The 18,792-nt window shown below is 37.0% G+C and overlaps 1 protein-coding gene across 2 annotated transcripts in view; it reads left to right on the top strand.

Moving 5' to 3' along the window:
• BNC2 (basonuclin 2) overlaps nt 1-18,792 on the top strand; it is a 246,290-nt gene that overhangs the window by 65,288 nt on the left and 162,210 nt on the right. The window contains exon 1 of one of the 2 annotated variants that reach the window (XM_014952614.1): nt 17,733-17,789. The exons of the other annotated variant lie outside the window; for it this stretch is intronic. Within the exon in view, the coding sequence (XP_014808100.1) occupies nt 17,745-17,789 (45 nt within the window). The 5' untranslated portion in view covers nt 17,733-17,744. Of the gene's footprint in view, nt 1-17,732; nt 17,790-18,792 lie in introns of those variants that run through there. 2 annotated transcript variants of the gene reach the window in all.

Genomic DNA, 18,792 nt, shown 5'->3' with positions numbered 1-18,792 from the left:
ACAGATTGATGAGCCATTTTATAGCATTGCAAGCTGTATTATAAATACATCACCCTTTTCAGTAATTTAACATGAAGAACAGTCTAATGGGCTACCAGCTATAATGTGCCAAAGAGCTGAGGACACTGCTAAGCTCATAGACCAAGTGATACAACTTTGACGAAAGGCTAGAAACTTACAAGTTTCTAAGGACTTTCCCTTGTTTTGTGGGTTTTTTTGCTTTCTTTCTGAATACTACATTAAACAGAATACCAATGCAATACTGTTACAGGTTTATATATGACGCTATAAAATCTGGTGGGTTTGGGGAAAGGAGAGATGATATAGGGAAAAGTTTCAAGTTTTGTTATCATTCTGAAATAGATTAGATTTTTTGTTAAATTTACCGAAGTAAGTCTTCAAAACTGCTGCTGAAATGTAGGGAGCCAAGCAAGTAATATCTTAGAAAATCGTAAGAGAAGGAAAAAGAAGGAAAGAATAAAAGTAGGAAAAAAAAATGAAAAAGTGTGAGTTTCTGTGATTGTTTTTTCTAAAAACACTCCCACCTGACTGCATTTTATACAGATTTCTGCTTTGCCCATATTTGTATAGTGGGTTAGCAGGAAGTTCTGCAGAAATACATAAAATCAGGACTTTGATTTCTTGTACTGGCTATTTATAGCCATAATAGTTTTGAGCAAATGAATAGTCATGTAATGCATGGGATAAATTGTTTATTAGGAAACTTATGAGAATAGGAGCATACATGCCATGTACATATTTTCATGTATGGAAAATGCCAGCGAAAGCAAAAGCAGAAAACTTGTATTTGAAAGAGCAAGGGCAGAAACATATAAATAAATTGGCCAGCATTCACTTGCTATACATCTTCCTGTTTATTCCTTGTTGTTAAAAATCTTTCTGTCCAGTTAGAACTATTAAAGAACGCCAGTTTTTTAAACCTTTTCCTCAGACTTCTCTTGATCTCCAACTTTGGCCACTGGAGTCAAATCCTGATTATATCAAAATGCCTATAAATGGAAACTTTAGTGGAGCTACTCAGGTTCAAAACTGGATGTACAAACATTTCCCTATAGAAGCAATTTGCTTAAACTATATGATTTTAAACCTAACTTTAAATTCAGAATTTAAACCTAGTTTTTAAATAAAAAGAATTTATTATATATTACCTAATAGTTGAAGAGGGCCTAGAGATTTTCTGAAATGGGTTTTCCACTATCTGAAAAAATTTATTTTTATGGCTTAAGAATAGCTTAGTGACTAGCATATAGTTAGGAACTCAAATGTAGATTTTAAAATAATATTTTTTCACTGTGAAAGCAGACAGGCAAGCTAACAGTTCAGCAGCCTAGGAGATTTTGTTCCTGCAGGTCAAGCATAAAAAGCCTTGGTTACACAAACTAGAAGGCAAAGCTCTGAAAACACTTTAATTAGTCTTTACAGAATTTACAATAGAGTATTTTGCATGAAAAGCCTAAACATTTCAGCAACTGCCACTAATCTATAGGGGCCTTATTTTCCCAGGACTTATACACTGTCCATCCATATTCTTCACCTAATTTAAAGGAGACAGCCCATTAATACCCCATGTACCCCATTAAAAAATGGATGAAAAATAAACTTCCTTTTTTACAATCAATCTATACATATCAATTCTGTTTTGGATTTTAGAGAGCCTTGCAGTTTTGATGCCATTACACATTTTATATTCCAGTCTGGTTTACAGTACATCAAGTACTGTAACATTCACAGGGTAGCCTGAAGGGGAAGGATAGTTCTCTGATCTAAATAAACAGGACAAATCCTGAAGCCCTTTACAAACCCTACGTTGAAGATCCCAACTGAAATGATGGGATCTTTACCTAAGCAAGCAGGCTGATACCTTGAAACTAGGCTCAAGTCTTTGAATACCAGCCCTTCTGGAGAACGCTGTTTGAAATCACAGCAGGACCCATTCTTTTACCATTGTTCTTCTGAGAAACATGAATTGCGTATCACGGAGTTTATTTTGCCAAAAGAACCAAAATGGTGTCCATTCTTTGTAAATATAAAGGTCCTGTTTCTGTATTCGTAACAATCTTCTGCCTGCTAATGGATACTATATTGGCCTGAACTACTTAACTTGCAAAAACTAGTAAAGCCCCTAAAATCCAGTAGTACACTTTGGACAGGTCAGAGTCCTTTAAAAATTTGCCATAGACTTCTGTGTATATTAGAGGAAATTGCACAGTCACAACAAGATGTATCAGCATTTCAGTATTATGAATATATACGGTGTTTGCGTAAAGCCTTTAGGATGAAGGGCTCTATATGAATGAACAATGTCTTTTCAAACTTTTGAGACTGCACATGTATAGTTTATTCATATTTCTTTAGTATTTATTTGGCTAAAATCATAGGAGTTCTCTTTCTGAAATATGTATCTAGGCTGTGTAATAGGGGGATTTACCAAAAACTCATCTGAAAAAGGCACCTTATGGTGGGCAAATAGTTGCTAGACTTTAGAAACTTAATCATCTGCATACCGTCACATTTCCTCATGATCTAATATTTGCCTGCAACGTTGCAGATATCTACATTCTGGGAAGCCATTCCTAGAGTGCTGCCACTCAGCATTCAATTTGTCGTTTCTGCAAACTTTCATGCCAGAAAATTCCCCAGAATATTCAGAGAAAATGAACACAAAGACACACAAACAGAGAATGTTCAGAAGCTTTTTGAGTAAATGTTCATAAAAAGCTGTAAATAAATGCACATCTAGTTTTAAGAGAATTTTGAAAGATGTAATATTGAGGGAAGTGATCATCAAGAATTACTATGACACTCGGGCAGTTCACAAATAACAATATTTACACTATTTACTGGAAGCATTCATTTTAACTCTTTTTCTGGTCCACAGTTCTAGCGAAGTGTTAATAATTATGCTGTAAAGACGCAGTTGTTTTCAATGACTGTTTACCTTGTGACATCTGATCCTAATCCTTGCATTACTAGGAAAATAAATCATTTCAGTGTTACTTTTTGTGGTAGAAACAAGCAAACAAAACCCCTGTAAATCCCAAATTAAATATATGTTTGACTGGATAAGGAAGAACAATTTCACATGAGCATCTCTGCAGAGCACTTAGTAGGGTGTGTTTGTATTTCTGAGCAGTGGAGAATGAGGAGGAAGACACAACTCTATATCAGAGAAGACTTGCATCAGTTTTTATCTGGAGGGAGCTGCTTTCAGCCATGCGGGTAGAGGGCTTCAGAGCAATATTCCTGAAGTCAAACCTGAGCTTTCTATTCTTCCATGGATGAAACAGTTTTCCCTGCCCATGACACCCCTTCGTGTTTTTGCAATGCCTTGGAGATGCTTTTTACCCTGTTACTGGTTGTCTGGAATGGCCTTATTCTCTCTGCCCTTTTTTCCTTCAGCATTGTTCTTTTAATTACTCTTCTCATTACTTCCCACTCACTTTTATTCGATCCTTGCTTGTTTCTTATACCATGTCCACATTACCATTCTTTGTTACCCTGTTGACCACTGTTGTATGGCAAAAAAAGACAATATATTTGGTGTCTCAAAAAAAGAAAAAAAATAAAATCAAAACAAGCCCTATCCAGGCAAGCTCAGCACAAGAGAGCAAACAGGATTCAGCACAGTGGTGCTATCTATACTCCTGAAGTCTTACAACAGCTTCTTTTCTGCTTGACTGAGGTTTTCTTTCTTCTGAGCCAGGAGCAGGGGCTGTGCTTCCTTTGTGCTCATATAGTATTTGTCAATATGGGGCTGTGATTCTCTTTGGGTTGGTTCTGTGGGGTTTTACTGCCGTGTCTGTACTACTCAAATTAAAGCGTAGCGGTGATTCAGTTTTCCTTCTGCCCTTGCCCTCTTGCCCAGCAGCACTGAGTGCTGAAGTGGAGAAGGAGGAGGTGGTTGTGTGGTGGAGGCTTCTGGAGGGTGTCAGTATCTAGCAGAGTTGTAATTTATTTCAGTCATTTATTTCCACTACTGAGAGACCGAGAGGCACCTTGGTTTTGTTTGAGAAGGAGCAAGACACTTAAGGGATGGCTTAGATATGGGAGGAAACATTAAGCAAACATTTTAATTACGCTGATTGCCTAATTTCAAAGTGTTTATTCTGATTACTGGTTTCTCACTTCAATAAATGTTTTTACAAGAGGTCTTAGGACCTTAGTGGAATCTACTGCCTTTTCTTTCCTTTTTAAAGCACCTGAGGAGATAGTAGGAAACATTACCTAAAACATAGTATTTTCTTATCATTGTCATCACTAGCAACTTTTAACAGAATTTGTTTGGGAACAGCTTGCTCTCTTCTTATTCTTGGTATTTAAATGCCTAAACAATGATAACTAATCTTTTAAATTTTCAGATCCACATGTTTCTGTGCACGGGTCTGATGTCCTTGTCTGTGTGCCCACTTGCTTTTATCAGACCTTGTTTCAGTAGAAACAACCAGAGCAGCAGAACACAAAAGTTAAAACTGCCATGCTAAAAGTGTAATATAACCTAGAAGTAATCAATGCACTTCTTCTAACAACCTGTGAAAACAGTGCTGTAAGTGGAGGGTCACTGTTTATATTGGCTTATGAAACATTAAGATAAATCTTAACTGTGATGAGCAGGTTTAAGCCAAATGATAAACGTTGCTAAGCAACTTGTTACTTTTATTGTTTGCTTATGGTGGGAGAATACTTGGCAGGTCTCCTTTTTTTTTGTTCTCCCATGTTTTTGAACCCTACTAAGTAGTATTAATCTGCTTAAAAAGGAAGCAGGGTGATGCTGTGAACTTGAATGCACTTTGGTGTACAGGTATATATTTTGTGTGTGTTAGACCAAGGTTTAGATTATACCTGTTGTTTTTTCAGTGGATAGATTTCCTAATTCCTTCACTTTCTCAGATCTAAGCTCAGTCTCCAACTATCTCCAGATAGTTTTCTGGAACCATTCCATCCTGACCTGCTGGTCCTGGGCAGGCTGAGAAGAAAGGATACAGAATAGCCTAGAAAAAGGAAGTTTGGGGAGAAGGCATCTATTAATCATCTATTGTTGAGCTGCCAGTGGCTTCTGTGGAGCCACTTCCTAGGTGCACTGAATTTCACAAATGACCTCCAGCATTTGAAGGAGGAGTTGCTGAAGGAATTTGTCACCTATGCATGGTGGGGGATGGGAAAGGATGCCTGTCTTTCTACTGCCCAGCCAGAAACTTATTGACAGAGGGAATGATTGCAGCCATGGTTATTGGAGTGTTCAAAAGTTAATTTGTAAGCATCTGTCTTGAATCTGTTTCTGTCCTGGGGAGAAAAAAAAAAAAAAAAAGTTACAGAATAGCAGTGGGGATTTTTTTATAAAAGCTGTATTTTTTTAATATTTATTGTGATTTGCAGGATATTTTCTATAAAAGTGGATGCTGACAATACAGCAGTTAACAACAACAGAATACCACAAAAAAGTAAAGTATGTAGTAGTATCTGTTTAAATGTTTTACAGTTTTGCTTATTTGAAAACACTTTTTAGTATGCTAAGAACTAATGAGGGTGGTTAAAAATATTTAACACTGGTTTTCAGATTGGTACAATCCACAATTATACCACTGGATTATTTTGCGCTGTGAAAAGGTCATCCCAAGAGGTGTTTTTCAATAAAACAAAGATATCATTATCATGTGGGTAACCACTCAGCTATTGTAACTAGTCTTGTTTATTATACATCATTCTCATCATGAGAGCAAATAATCCATCAGCAAGTGAGCTCATTTCTGATTGCCTTGTTGAAAGGCAGATACATAACTATGCCCATTGTATTTCTGCCTAGGATTTCCTGGACATAAACATGTCTTCATGTTCTCTGCAGGACATGCTGAATGAGCCTCAGGCTTCCAAGAAATGCCAGGCCTACTGCACATGCACTGAGCAGATAGTCTCTGTGGCCTGAGGAAGTACAGTGTTTGGGACACGTGGGGATTGGTGCAGGTGAACAGATGACTTGTCCAGTTGACCCTTTCTGAAAAGTCAGAATAACTGAGCATGGGTTGCCCAGTAGTTTTTGCAAGGTTGCCAGAGAGATAAATTGTCCTAAAAGCCATCTGTGAAGTGCATATACAATGAGGTTGATCCTACTTGGGGATGCTGGGCATGGTTATGATTTATAGATAACTAGGTAACTGAAACACAAAGTTACCAGACTGGATTCTTCACAGACAAAATGGGATCACAGATGTTATAATGCTTGTATACCTTGGAACTCCTGAGTTATGCAGTGACTTCTGTGAATAAATCTCTTAAAGGTGGGAATATTGACATATAACGTGGGGAAGTACCAAAACAAGCTCAGAAAGTGGCCGCTGGCTGCCAGTGGAGTTTGTGTAGATGTTGGTGAGAACGCAGCTGCCATGGCTTTACTCTCATCAAGCCAAAAATAGCTCAGGGAATGTGAATCAGGAGAGTAATATGAAAAATTTCAGAAAACTGCCTTCATAGTATATAAGCACGCGGAAAGAATAAGTTAGGTAGCTACCTTCTGAGGTTCCATATGTCTTCCAGAAGTAAGTATAGGTAACAATTAATTCTTCTCAGTACTTTCTAACACTTCTGTGTCTTTGAGGATTAGTCTGTTCACTATTGAACAGAGTAATTTTAGGAGGTACTGTAAAGGGAACAGTTTCCCATGTCTGTAAGTGATTTACCCGGTCTTCTTTCAAGTGCTGCTACAGATTTGTGGAACTGAGGGACGCTGGATGTGAAAACTATCCCACCCCATTTTAATTGTGAGTTTGACATCAGTGTGTAACTGTTTTCCCCTGCTGTTACTGTGGACCTTCCATACTACGAGGACAAAACACTTCACAACAGCAGTTGTCAATAAAAGCTTACAAAACTGAGTATGAGAGACTGAAAAGATTCCTGTGGAAGCAAAGGTTGCCTGTGATGGTTCTCCATTTTATGGGTTGAGCACATGTTTAGATTTTCACTTTTTTGTTACCCTGACAACTAATCTCAGCTTCTGCAAAAAAGCAGTGCAATTCAGAACTTCATAAAACACGTGTATGTTTACCTCCCTTTTCCAGCCAAATGTTAATAAGTATGTGGAAATCAGGGCATAACAATTACTATTTTTTCTACTTGGAAGAATTGTATTATGGTACTAGAGTTAGAATGGACTTAAATCTGCAGGTTTGAGATTTCATTAAAATACAGTTTTCTAATGTTAGAAAATGTCATGCTGCCTAGGAGAGGAGATTGTTATTTTAGTTGCACACTCTTTACAATGTTCAGTAAATGCTTATGCACAAAATGTACTAGTTTTATGTCAGTTACACAACTGCCTGCTGTTGCCTCTTCACAATTTTTGAAAATTGACCACATAAGACATTTTGAACAGATGTGGACAGACATCTAGATCCTCTGTTTTTGAAGATCATTACACATTCACTTACAGATGAGTGTATTATTAGCATCTTTCTAGGGTGCTAGTCCTTCTTCTGTGGTAACCACTTGATGCCATGCAATTAAGCAAAATCATATTTATGTGTTTTACATCCCTGTGTATTCTAGACTCTCCTGGGTTTTCCCTTGACACTGTATCTAAGTGTAAAATGACTTAGAGTGTATGTCAAATTAAGATTTTGGTTTTAACTGTTCTTTCTCCATCCATAAATATACAAATCTGAAAAGACCCAATAATCAGCAGCACACTTTTGGACATCTCTTTGGTTTCCATCACCTTGAAATCATTAATGAACTCTGTGTGTTTGACATCTGTGTGCAGAAGTCAACAAGCCAAGCAGTGAGCTTTTGTTCTGGTTTTGACATTAGTAATTAGTAGCAGAACACTGAAATTAGAAGTTAGAAAAGTATGAACATACTTAAATTTTGTGCCAGTAGTAACAGACTCTCACAATAACAGTTAGAAGTCTGCCAGTTTTTCCATGTTAAATAGATCTGACCAAAACTGTGCATAATTATCTATCAAAATAGCATGCAATTTTCTTCAGAATTTTGTTATGGCTAAAAAAGGAAAAAGCTAACAGTTTATTGATATGAGACATGTATCCACTGTGAATGAAAACCCGCAAGGTTCTCTAAAAATTTGGATTGCTATCTGAAAAATCAGTAATCGCTATCAGAGATTGCACCTGATTTGTTTTTATGAAATAGCATCTGTCATCAGATTTTCATCTGGAACACCAAACATTTTGTGAGACAGTTGCCCAAACTGTCCACGTAAACTCTCCACATTAAGGAGCTTTCTGTTCACTTGTACTGAGGATCAGGAATCTCATCACATTATGTGTAGCTGGTTTCAAAGCATCAGCAAAATAGGAGCCAGGCATTTATGAGATTTTAGGACTAGAAATTCTGAGAAATTTCACGGAATGGGCAATTTTATTTATTCAACCAAAAAACTTTGATCAGTTTAGCTTTAGATAGAGATTTAAGTGCTACTTGTTATATGAGGAAATTAAAACCATTGCAGTGTTGTTTATATGCCTTTTCATCACCTATGTACAAAAGAAAGCTTAGTTTAGTGAGAGGATCTATAAGAATGAGTAGTATCAAGTTCAATTGCTTGCTTTTCTCTCTCACTGAATTCCGATTTTTCTGCATCTATGGAAGTTGAACTTTCTTAATAGGACTTTTGTTAGTTACTTTTCATGTTCCACTTGGTACACCTTGCTTTTTCTGCCTGTAAATTGGGAATAAGTGTTCCTTTTTTTGAGTGATGCATGCCATCTAATTTTAATTTGTTCATATAATTTTTCTTGTTAATGAGATTTCTCATTTACTGAAACACTTTGAGAAATTGTGAATAATGCCTTAAAAGAATAATTTCATTGCCTCCAAACTGTCAGCACTTTTCTTTCCATTCTTCCCCACATTTTTCACAATAAATACTGTTGTTGGTATTTACCAACTCCCTTCTGCCTTGTTGGGGGTGCACATTTCTTAATGGCACTTGAAACAAGAGGCTGATAACACAGACTGAGAGTTACCAGTTCATAGTTTGGGGACAGGTGTTGGTCTTTGATAGATAAAAGTCATATCAGAAGGTGGGCAAGTAGTATCTGGATTCCACAGCCTCGAGGTATTCTCTAGTAGTTCATTAGATTTGCGAAACAGCTCTGTCTTCAGGCAGCAGCCAAACAGTGCTGGTTATCGTGACCTTTTGTGAACACACCAAGGTATTCTGTGCATCCTGTGGCATGTCACTACAGCACACTGAGTTAACTGGAATTGTGCTTTTGATGGGTCAGTTGATCTAGAGAAGACTGCTGTCTGAGTTATGATGAATTACATTGTATTAAAGCACTAACTGTACTGTCTGGGCCACTGAAAGTCTGCTGTGCTTTTATTTCTATTTCTGCACCTAAGAGAGGTGGTGTTCGTATGTCAATGTTGGTTTAAAATCTTCCCCTTTGTATTAAAGCATCTTTGTTCAGGCACTGTGAGGTGAGCAATGCCATTCAAAGAATTTTATTTAAGTATTTATATAATGGTCAGTAAAACAGTAATTAATCCTTGCTGGTCTGAAAAGTAGGTGTGTAAATACCCCCATTTCTGGAGGCTGTGGAAGTGAGGCAGCTGGGAGTTCTTGACTTACCAGAAATCTTAGAGAGTCCACAAATTTGGATTTGGAACAGGAATTCCTGGCTCTCCCTCATGTTCTCAGGCAAGTAGATTGCATCTCACTGAGAAGTGTGCGAAAGCTGATAACATTATAGTCCAACTGATAACTCTCTGGGGAGATGGAAAGCTCTGCCTTGAAGTTCACCAGATGTTTGGAAGTTGACATTGTATTTGAGCTATGAAGAATTATATCCTTAATACAAGCTTTCAGAATTGTACAGAATTATGTTACAGAGATATAGATATTTATACACAGTAAAACCCAGTTTAAAACTCCTTAGCAATGTTGCCATTTTCTATTAAATTCACTCTAATTTTCCAAGAAGAAAAGCATCTCATCTAGGTCCTTGAACATTGCCGCATAATAGCATTTCTTATATTTTCTTTTTTTTTTTTTCTTTATAGCTCATGGCTTTCATTTCATTTCTCTGACTAGTTTATTTGGGTAAAATCTTTAAGCTTTTTCTTATATCTTAAAGATTTAAATAAAGAACAGAAGAATGGGATAGACCTGCTCTTGTTGTAATAGCTTTTATTTTTCTGGAAGTGCTTTTGTTAGAACCTGCTTTTTCTCCCTGCTAACTGATATATTAAACACTTTATAAATTTGAGGGCTAAATCTGGCCGCAGCAAAAGAACAAAATTGCCATGAACTTCAAAAGGATCAGAATTCCAGGTTAAAAATTTACAGTCCTGACAGAAAAATTGTCTCTTTTGCTAAGCTTAGTAGGGAAATCTAAGTATATATATAAGCTTGAAATCTTCAAGAAGGCATTTATCCCTGTCATTAGTATATAGTCCTCCATAATTTCTGCTTAACCTACACATTATATCATGTCTAATGAAACATAGAAGATGCCACTGTTATTAAACAAAAATACTGAAATGTTACAAAATACACAAAGTGGTGATAAAATATTGAACAACTTTGTGCTTGTATTTCTTTGTGGCCTGCTGGTTAATTAATTTTACATGACAGGGGCTAAAGTAAAGAGACTTATCATAAAGTAAACAATTACAAGTCATTAATAACTTAGACAAATAATGATGTTCATGCAGTGAATTGTTGTTATCAGCCTATGTTTGAAAAAACTTATAGATGAGGATAATTTAGTGCATTACATTTCAAAGAGGCCAGTCATCTTGTTACCAGTATAACATGGGATAAAATTAATCCCTTTTTAACTGCAGTGTGAATATTCAAATGACTTGCTCTTGAGCTATATATCTTATTAAATCATAGGAAGAGCGCAGCCAGAGAGAGGCGAGAAAGAGTCTGCCTGTGAGACAGCAAGGCAGAGTGTTCATTATTAAACACTGGTTGCTGCTAAAATATGGTTTCCATATGGAGTAGACTACATGTAATTTATGTAAACCACATTGGTAATAGTTTTTATCAAGTGGTGCTAAACACACGCTAAATCCAGCGTAACTGTTTATGTAGACTGCATGTAAGTAAATTGTGGGTATTCCTAGGGCTAGTCAGACTTTTCAGGAAAATATTTCCATTGCTGTCCTCATTATATAGGAACATAGGTCACATTGGCAGAGATGCCAGCTTTGGCTAAGATGATTTTGGAGCTTAGACAGGAAGTGAAAGGAACTAATTTATAATAAATCACTAATGGCACTCATCTAAGGACTTGTAGCTGCAGTGACATATAAAACATATCTGTTAAACATACTTTTCCCTGCACGGGCACTCAAATGTTTTAGTACTCCTTTTGAAAAGGTGGAATGAGGTTTTAGATAGGAAGAAAAGACATAGTAAAACTATTTACACAGAATTATAACTAGGCACCTAATGGTGATAAGGGAAAACTGAAAGGGCTTTCCTGAGGATAAGGTATGCTTTTCCAACATGCTGAAAGGGAAGAAACTAGGGGACTGTAGAGGACATTTCCATATACTTTTGATTTGGATGGGACTTAGATTCAAAACTGTGTAAGAACTAAGCAGAGAATGGAAATAAAAATTCCCTTCTGAGATGATGTAGACTTTAGTATTAGCCCACACAATGTTTTGTATATTCATTATTTACCTGGAAAGGAGTGCCTAGGGTTAGTTTGCTAAGCAGGTAAGAATAATTTGAAGATTAAGTCTATTTAAAAGACAACATAAACACTGGTTAGATAACAGTGTTTTACGGGTTGAACTGCAAACTCCTGACCTCTGATCCTGCCTGTGCCATCTCTTTATGGACAAATCCTTCAACACCCATGTTTATTTTCCTTATTGTAGATAGTAATGCTTAACAAGGTAGGTCAAGAATTCTGTTATTGGTATAATTTTAAAATTAAGAAAAAAAACCACACCACAACAAAAAAATTTCCAGAAAAACTAAGCGAGCTGCTTAAAAGTATCCCTGCTTTCAGGATGGGCTTAGACCACATGACCTCCAGAGTTTCTTTCCAACTTAAATTAATTTATAATTCTAAAAAATAAAACGTGAGCACCCCAAACACCAAAAGTAATGGTATATATATTACATAGTTTGTGTTCTTGGGCCAAAACACACATTTCTTACTGAAGAACTGTAGAGTTACAGAGGAAAGTCTTTGGGTTTTTTGCATGTAAGTGTGGAGGGAAAATCAAAGTATACACATGTAAACATAAAAAAATTCTTTAAATTATAGATTCGCAGTCTCGTATGGCTGTTGTTTATATGTCTCATGCAGGAGTACTTTTGAGCTGTCTGTTCTATTGCCTCACTTAAAAGGCTGGAGCACACTATCTTTGTGTCACCCAGCTGACACGCTGAAGGACAGCTAGCCTCAAAGCATCTTCTACTGCCCTGGATGCTCCCTTGTCTGGGAGAGAAGGATAACTATTTCCAAGGAAACTCGAGGTGTACAGGAAGGTAGGATGGGTTGGTGATTTCAATACGAATCTGCCCCTCAGAGAAGTAGTGAATATTACAGTTATGTTCAAACCTCTGATTATATTCATTTTTCTTAAAAGAAATAATATGATTTTCTAACACTGAATATTAGCCAACTACGAAGGGCAGCTATCACTTTTTTTTTATAGTCACTGCTGTTAATTATAACCTGGCTTAGTCAAACTGTTAACTTGTAGAGCAAATGTATTCCTTCCTTTTGGTTTATAAAAGGTGCATTAATGATCAGCAATTTGTATAAATCATTCAATTGCTTGAAAAAACCTGTAGTTTTCAATTCAAACAGTCTGACCACATCTGAAAATCACTGGATGAATTTTGGAATTGGCTAAATCATGTGACATTGTTTTTGAGTCATAATTGATTGGATTAATGCTTTAAAACTTTTTGTCAAGGAAAAAAAAAGATATTAAATTCCTCAGTTTCATTCTTCTCAGCAACTCTTCTCTGTAATATTTTTTTTTAAATATCTGAATGTAAAAAAGTGAATTGATAAGCAATCATTAATTGAAACAGGACAAATGGAAAAGCAGAGTGTCTGTTTCCTATTCAGGCAGGTGTGCATGAATACATTTTGCTCTACTCAGGAAACTGTAGTGAGGTGTGCCAACATACAGTGTGCTGTATTTTATACTGTAATTTTTGGAATTGCTTAATATTAAATTGAGTTTTAATTTCTATTAAATGTCCATTTCAGAAGAAATAGAAGCAAAAATATTAACTAAAAAGGTATATTGTTCATATGGTTATTCAGTTTTCATTGTAAACTTAAAACTTTTGATAAAAAGGATTTAGAATTAGCTGTATAATTGTAAATTAAGTTAAAAGACACTACGGACAAGTTATTCCTCCTATGTTGATGCTGGATATCTTTAATTGTCTTCTCCAAGTTCCTTCTTTTGATGCTTGACTGATTTTATTTTTTTCTCTTTTGAATTTTGGAAAGTGGATGGGTGCAATTTTTTGTGCTCACAGAAGAATAAAGCTTACATTAGAAGTTAATATAAATTGTAAAGCTAATTCAGTGATAGCAGTTTATTATTGTTATGACTATTCTTTATTTGAATCTACAAAGGTCTGCTGAAGACCTTTTTCATTTTAAGAGGAAATATATTTTATTAGTTTGTAATTTGAGGTAAACCAGTAAATCATTAAAACAAAACCACCTTCTGCCCTACAGTTAAAAAAAGTTATTTTTAAGTGTGTAAAGAGCTCAAGTTTGTAATTTCCTTTTAGCTTATGTTAACGAAAAAGCTGCACAGTTAGCGCTGCTAGTGCAGAGCTGATGTTAGGGTAATATACAAGATACCTTAAAGACTTCGTCTATTCTTTTCATAACCTGCTATACCAGTCCCATGCAAAAAAAAAAAAAAACCCAAACCCTAAACCCCCTTAAAATCCCAGTCCATCCAGTGAGCTCTGTAGAGGTCATATATCTGAGCTGTCTTCAGTCTATCTTATCAAGAAGGAGAGGATGGAGATGAATTTCAGCATCCTTTGATCACCCTTGCCCTGTTTCCCAGCACCAGTGAGAGCCTAGGTTGAAATGTAAGAACAGCATCAGGGTTACCTTTGGTATAGGAAACACAATAATTTGACTAAAAAATAGATTCAGGAGCTGATATCCATGTACCAGAAAGGGATGAATACAAATACCATGAAGGAGATCTCTCTACCCTCTGAAAATGAAGTAAATTCAAGCTTCCTTGTAGAATACATGACACATCTAGGAATTAATAATAATCTGAACAGTTCTTAAAATTGTGATGCAATTTGGTATGTCAAAGCTGAATTGAAAAGCTTCCCATCATTTGTAAATACTGTGAGTTGAAATTTTTCTTTGTAGTTGATTCCCTTCCCAATTACAGGAAGGTATAATATACAGTCTCTATAATTGGACTTGTAGTGCATATGTTGCTCTTAGTATGTCAGCATGACATCACAGCTGCGTTGGTTAGGGAGAGATCACAGCACATGTATTTATATGTTAAAGTATATTTTAAATTCTTTTCCTACAAAGTATGTGTGTATACAAAATATATAATGGCACAGCACTGCATTAAAGTGTTGTTTGCACTTGACAGAGAGTCTCTGAATAGCTCACTTAATGGCTTTACTGCTTGGCAGTAATGTGACCATCCTCAGTGAGAACCAAAGGCCTTAAAGCTGCTAAACATGCTTACGGTGTTTGTGTGCACATGTATACACTGTACAAAGCACAGTCACCAAAAGGGGCCACGCTGCTGTGGGGCTGTGCCATTCTTTCTCACATCCTTACCCAATATATATGGAAGGGGCGACGTCTGTGCCTGCTGGAAAATCTTAAAATAGATGTGTGATGTGGTATTTGCAAGAATTCATCATGAGACAATTATTTCACCCATATTTGTTCAAAAATTCTGAAAAAAAAGGTGTCATTAATGAAAAACCAGTTTCTGACACAAATTTCACCCTTCCCTATGTGTATATTCTCTAAAATGCATACCTATGTGAACTGCAAGATAAGGAAAGACCAGTCATAAGCCAGGATCTTGACTTTTTAAAGCATATTAAGGTTTATATCTTGCATTTCTGCTGGAATGCAAGCAAGAGGATTTTTCTTTTTGGAGGTGAGAGAGGAAAAGTGGAATTGCCAGAATGTAACTCAGTACTTGCTTTTAGTCTTAGATGGACCTGGAACATCAGACCTGAATGTCACATCTTTTCTCCTGTAAAGGAAAGCCACTTTAAGTCCATTCTGATAGTTCCTTTTTTTTTTTTTTTTTTTACATTGATTACTTTTTTCTCTACTCCCTCTCAGTCAAGTAAAGAAGGCTTAGGCTCATGTTAATTTTGGTACCTGACCTTACCTGGAGAAATATTGAGAAATTTCCCCCCTCAAGGTTTTTAGAAGCCTTTCTGAAACACTGCTGGAATACTCTCCAGTAAAGTACGTGGCATTTACAGCACACTAAAGTGGTGTGGCGAGGTAAAACTTTTACTGGTTTTCCTGTTGGGGTGATGTGTACAATTAGAGATTAATGAAGTCATGGGTGAGTTTCGTGGCCTTCCCAAATTTAATCTGATAAAATCTCAGGATCTCAGGACAGCATTCCGCCCCTCACCCTCCTTCATTCGTGAGGAGCATTCTGTGCTTTTAAGTACAAATGCAAATTTATGGACATACACATGTTTTAAGTATATGTGTGTATCCTTTTTCTGCTGCTTTAAGTGGTCATACAAGCAGAGCAGACGGGTAGATGCATACTCTGTCTCTTTAAATTTCCTGACTCGGGCTTGTTTGACAAAGACCTCCTTATCATTTTCTTGAAACCCAGTTTCCTGAATCAGCGGATTTTTTTCCCCCTTGAAACTTCTGAAACTCTGAACTCTGTCAAAACAAGATGGCTGGCAAGTTTTAGGGACAGAGCAGAGACACAGACAGAGACAAAGAAGCCCCTGAGAAGGCAGACGGACTTATATTGCTTGTGGTTTTTCAGTACAGCTGGTTTCAGATGTGTCGGCCTTGTTCTGCACTGGTTCCACTGCCAAAGCAAGACTGTCACAGCTGGTAGTACTTACTGCACTTGCGGGAAAGTATGTGATTCATTAGTTGGAACCGTATGTTTTTCACCAGTTCTGGTCATGTTTTTGTTAGGATGTGGTAAAAGCATAAGCAGGGGGTGAAGGGACAATGGAAATATGTGACTTGTTAAAGATTGGCCCCAACTAGTTATTAGCTAAATTGTACGCTGTAAAAAAAAAAAAAAACAAAAAACAAAAAACCCAAAAACCCAACCAAACACCGTTGCTCGTAAGATAGATGATTTAATACTTTAGTTAAGGTCATACACTCGTAAGTAGTAAAAAAAAAAAATTGTCAACATCAAGTCCTTTTCCCCCTCTTTTGTCTTAAGTATCATGATCTTTTTTACTGAAAACTACAGTACAGGAAGAAGTCGTGCAAGCAAAATACATTAATTTAGTAAATAGAACCGAACTAGCTATGGCTTTTAAATCTTTGGAAGGCAGTAGCTGCTGCTACTGATAAAATATGATTGTGGCATGAAGGCTTGTGGGGAATGCTTGGCATATTGGAATATTCGGTGGAAAGAGAACTGTAAGTGTGTGTTCCTGTGGCCACACATGATAAAACAGACCAGAATTGTACGGAGAGCTGTAACAAGCTTTTGTTTACCATTTTTTAATTTGTTTTTTTTCCTGAGGTAGCTTCTTCCACTATTTTTGAGTGTTGGAGAGAGTTTTGTACTGATGTTTATTTTATAGCTGTTTGGACCTAAACATAACTGTTCAAATGAGGGGAAAAAAAAAAAAAAAAAGGGTGTGGGTGGGACGCAGCACATTTGAACCAAACATTATTATATTCACCCCCCCCCCCACCCCGCTTCAACGACAAATCCTGAAGACTTCAAAGCCATGTGTTTAAGGAAGTGCTTTCAAAAACAGTCTCTTTCCACCCCCCGGCCCCATCCCATTTTCCCTCCCAGCCTCTTTACACACCTACACAGCCACTGGACTTTATAGAGCTAGAACCAGGTCTGTCTCTGATAATTAGCTCAGCTGGCTGCAGCATAAATAAAGGAATGCACTTAGGGGCTGTAGTCTGTGACATGGTTTAACAGAGCATAAAAAGGTGCATCTGTTAACATGCCTGAATTCAGTCACCTTACTGTCACCCACAGAAAGATACCAGCTCTGAAATCTGCCGATGATATTTTGCAAACAAGAGGCCAGCATTGTATTAAATTAACTAGGCTGTGAACGTGCAAAGTGCTGCCTCTTAAAAATCGTGCTGTCTTGGCTTACAGTGGTGTTGCAACGAGTCCCTCCAGTATCTATTAGGATGACCTGTGGCACTGAATACTTCAACACTCTTCTGGCTAGTATTGTTGACCTTTGTCAGCTTGATAAAAAAGCAGAGCCTAGAAATGTGCTTGTCATTTTTAGTGAACCAGGAGGCTGGAAAGCATGGGGAAGGGGAGGGGGCTGCAGGGAAGCACGGAGATGGCAACAGCCTGTTTTTGTTTAAATTAGGATGCTGAACCTAGGACAAAATTGCAGTCTGCTTCCCTTTTCCTCCCCAGCAGCCCCATGTCTCTCACCCCTTTCTTCCCCTGACTGTTGCTACTTGATTTGAGGTCTGAAATAATGAGGAATGTCTGCGTGATCAAAGTTACTGTCTGCCTCCTGGTCTCCACAGAAGCCCTGCTGTATGTGTTTGGTAGGCGACAAACAGCTTGTTGTAATGTATTTGAAGGTAATACAACCACACTTTTGTTATGTTCTTTGAACATTTACTTGCTTTCTAATTCAGTAATTTTAATGAAAAAAAAAGATACATATTGAGACTTTTTTTTGTTTGTTTTTATTTAGCTGTATAATTATTTTTAAATTATTTGCAGGAAAAAGATTACTTCAGTAGGGGATATTGCCAAGTATACTTCAATGAATTGCTAAGTTCTTAATTTTATAGATGTGTAATTCCTTTGAAAATGTTGATTAAGGTTTACCTAGCTCTGCCCCGAGACCTAACAAGCTAACAGTGGATCTGTTTTCGGTACACACATTTGTGCTATACAAACCATTATTTCTATAGCATAATTATTTTTTTATATATAATAGCTATTAGTAGTATGCACTGTATAAATATATATATATATATATATACACACACACACACTTCTTCAGAGGTTCAAATGAGTGATGTAATCCCAGTGGGACCTAGTCCCACACAGCTTGAACCAAAAATTATTCCATTTGGCAGTAACAGAATGTGGATGACCAGGAGGTGTGATGCGTTCTCTACTGTATTTTGAAGTAGTTACCCTGGAAATATCCCACCCAGTTGTGCTTGGCCCTTTAGTCCTGACACTGAACCACACCTGCATTCCTGACGTCCAGACCCATCTTTGTTTTTGCCAACTGCCTTTACCCAGCAATATCTTCAGGGAAAAAAATAAAAATCTAAAAAACCCCAGAAAACCCACGCATTAGCATTTACCTTATTGCTTGGAGAGAGGGACGGGGGAGGGAAAGAAGTTGCTATCAAGAGAGATGATAGTGCCTCAAAATCCCTTTATCTGTGTGCTGTGAAGTTATAATAAGCCAGCTGCGAAACAGAAGAAAAAAAGCGACTGGGTTCTTTTCAGTTCTCTTGATATTTTTTTCCCCAGTTATGACTTTTCCCCTCCCTTTTCTTTTTCTTTATTTTTTTTCTCTCCTCCCCCCAACCCCCCCCATCTCAGCAGGAACCCCCCCCT

Source organism: Calidris pugnax, unplaced genomic scaffold (genome assembly GCF_001431845.1).
Source record: "Calidris pugnax isolate Ruff unplaced genomic scaffold, ASM143184v1 scaffold208, whole genome shotgun sequence".
NCBI lineage: Eukaryota > Metazoa > Chordata > Aves > Charadriiformes > Scolopacidae > Calidris > Calidris pugnax.
This window is presented reverse-complemented; position numbering and strand designations above follow the sequence as displayed.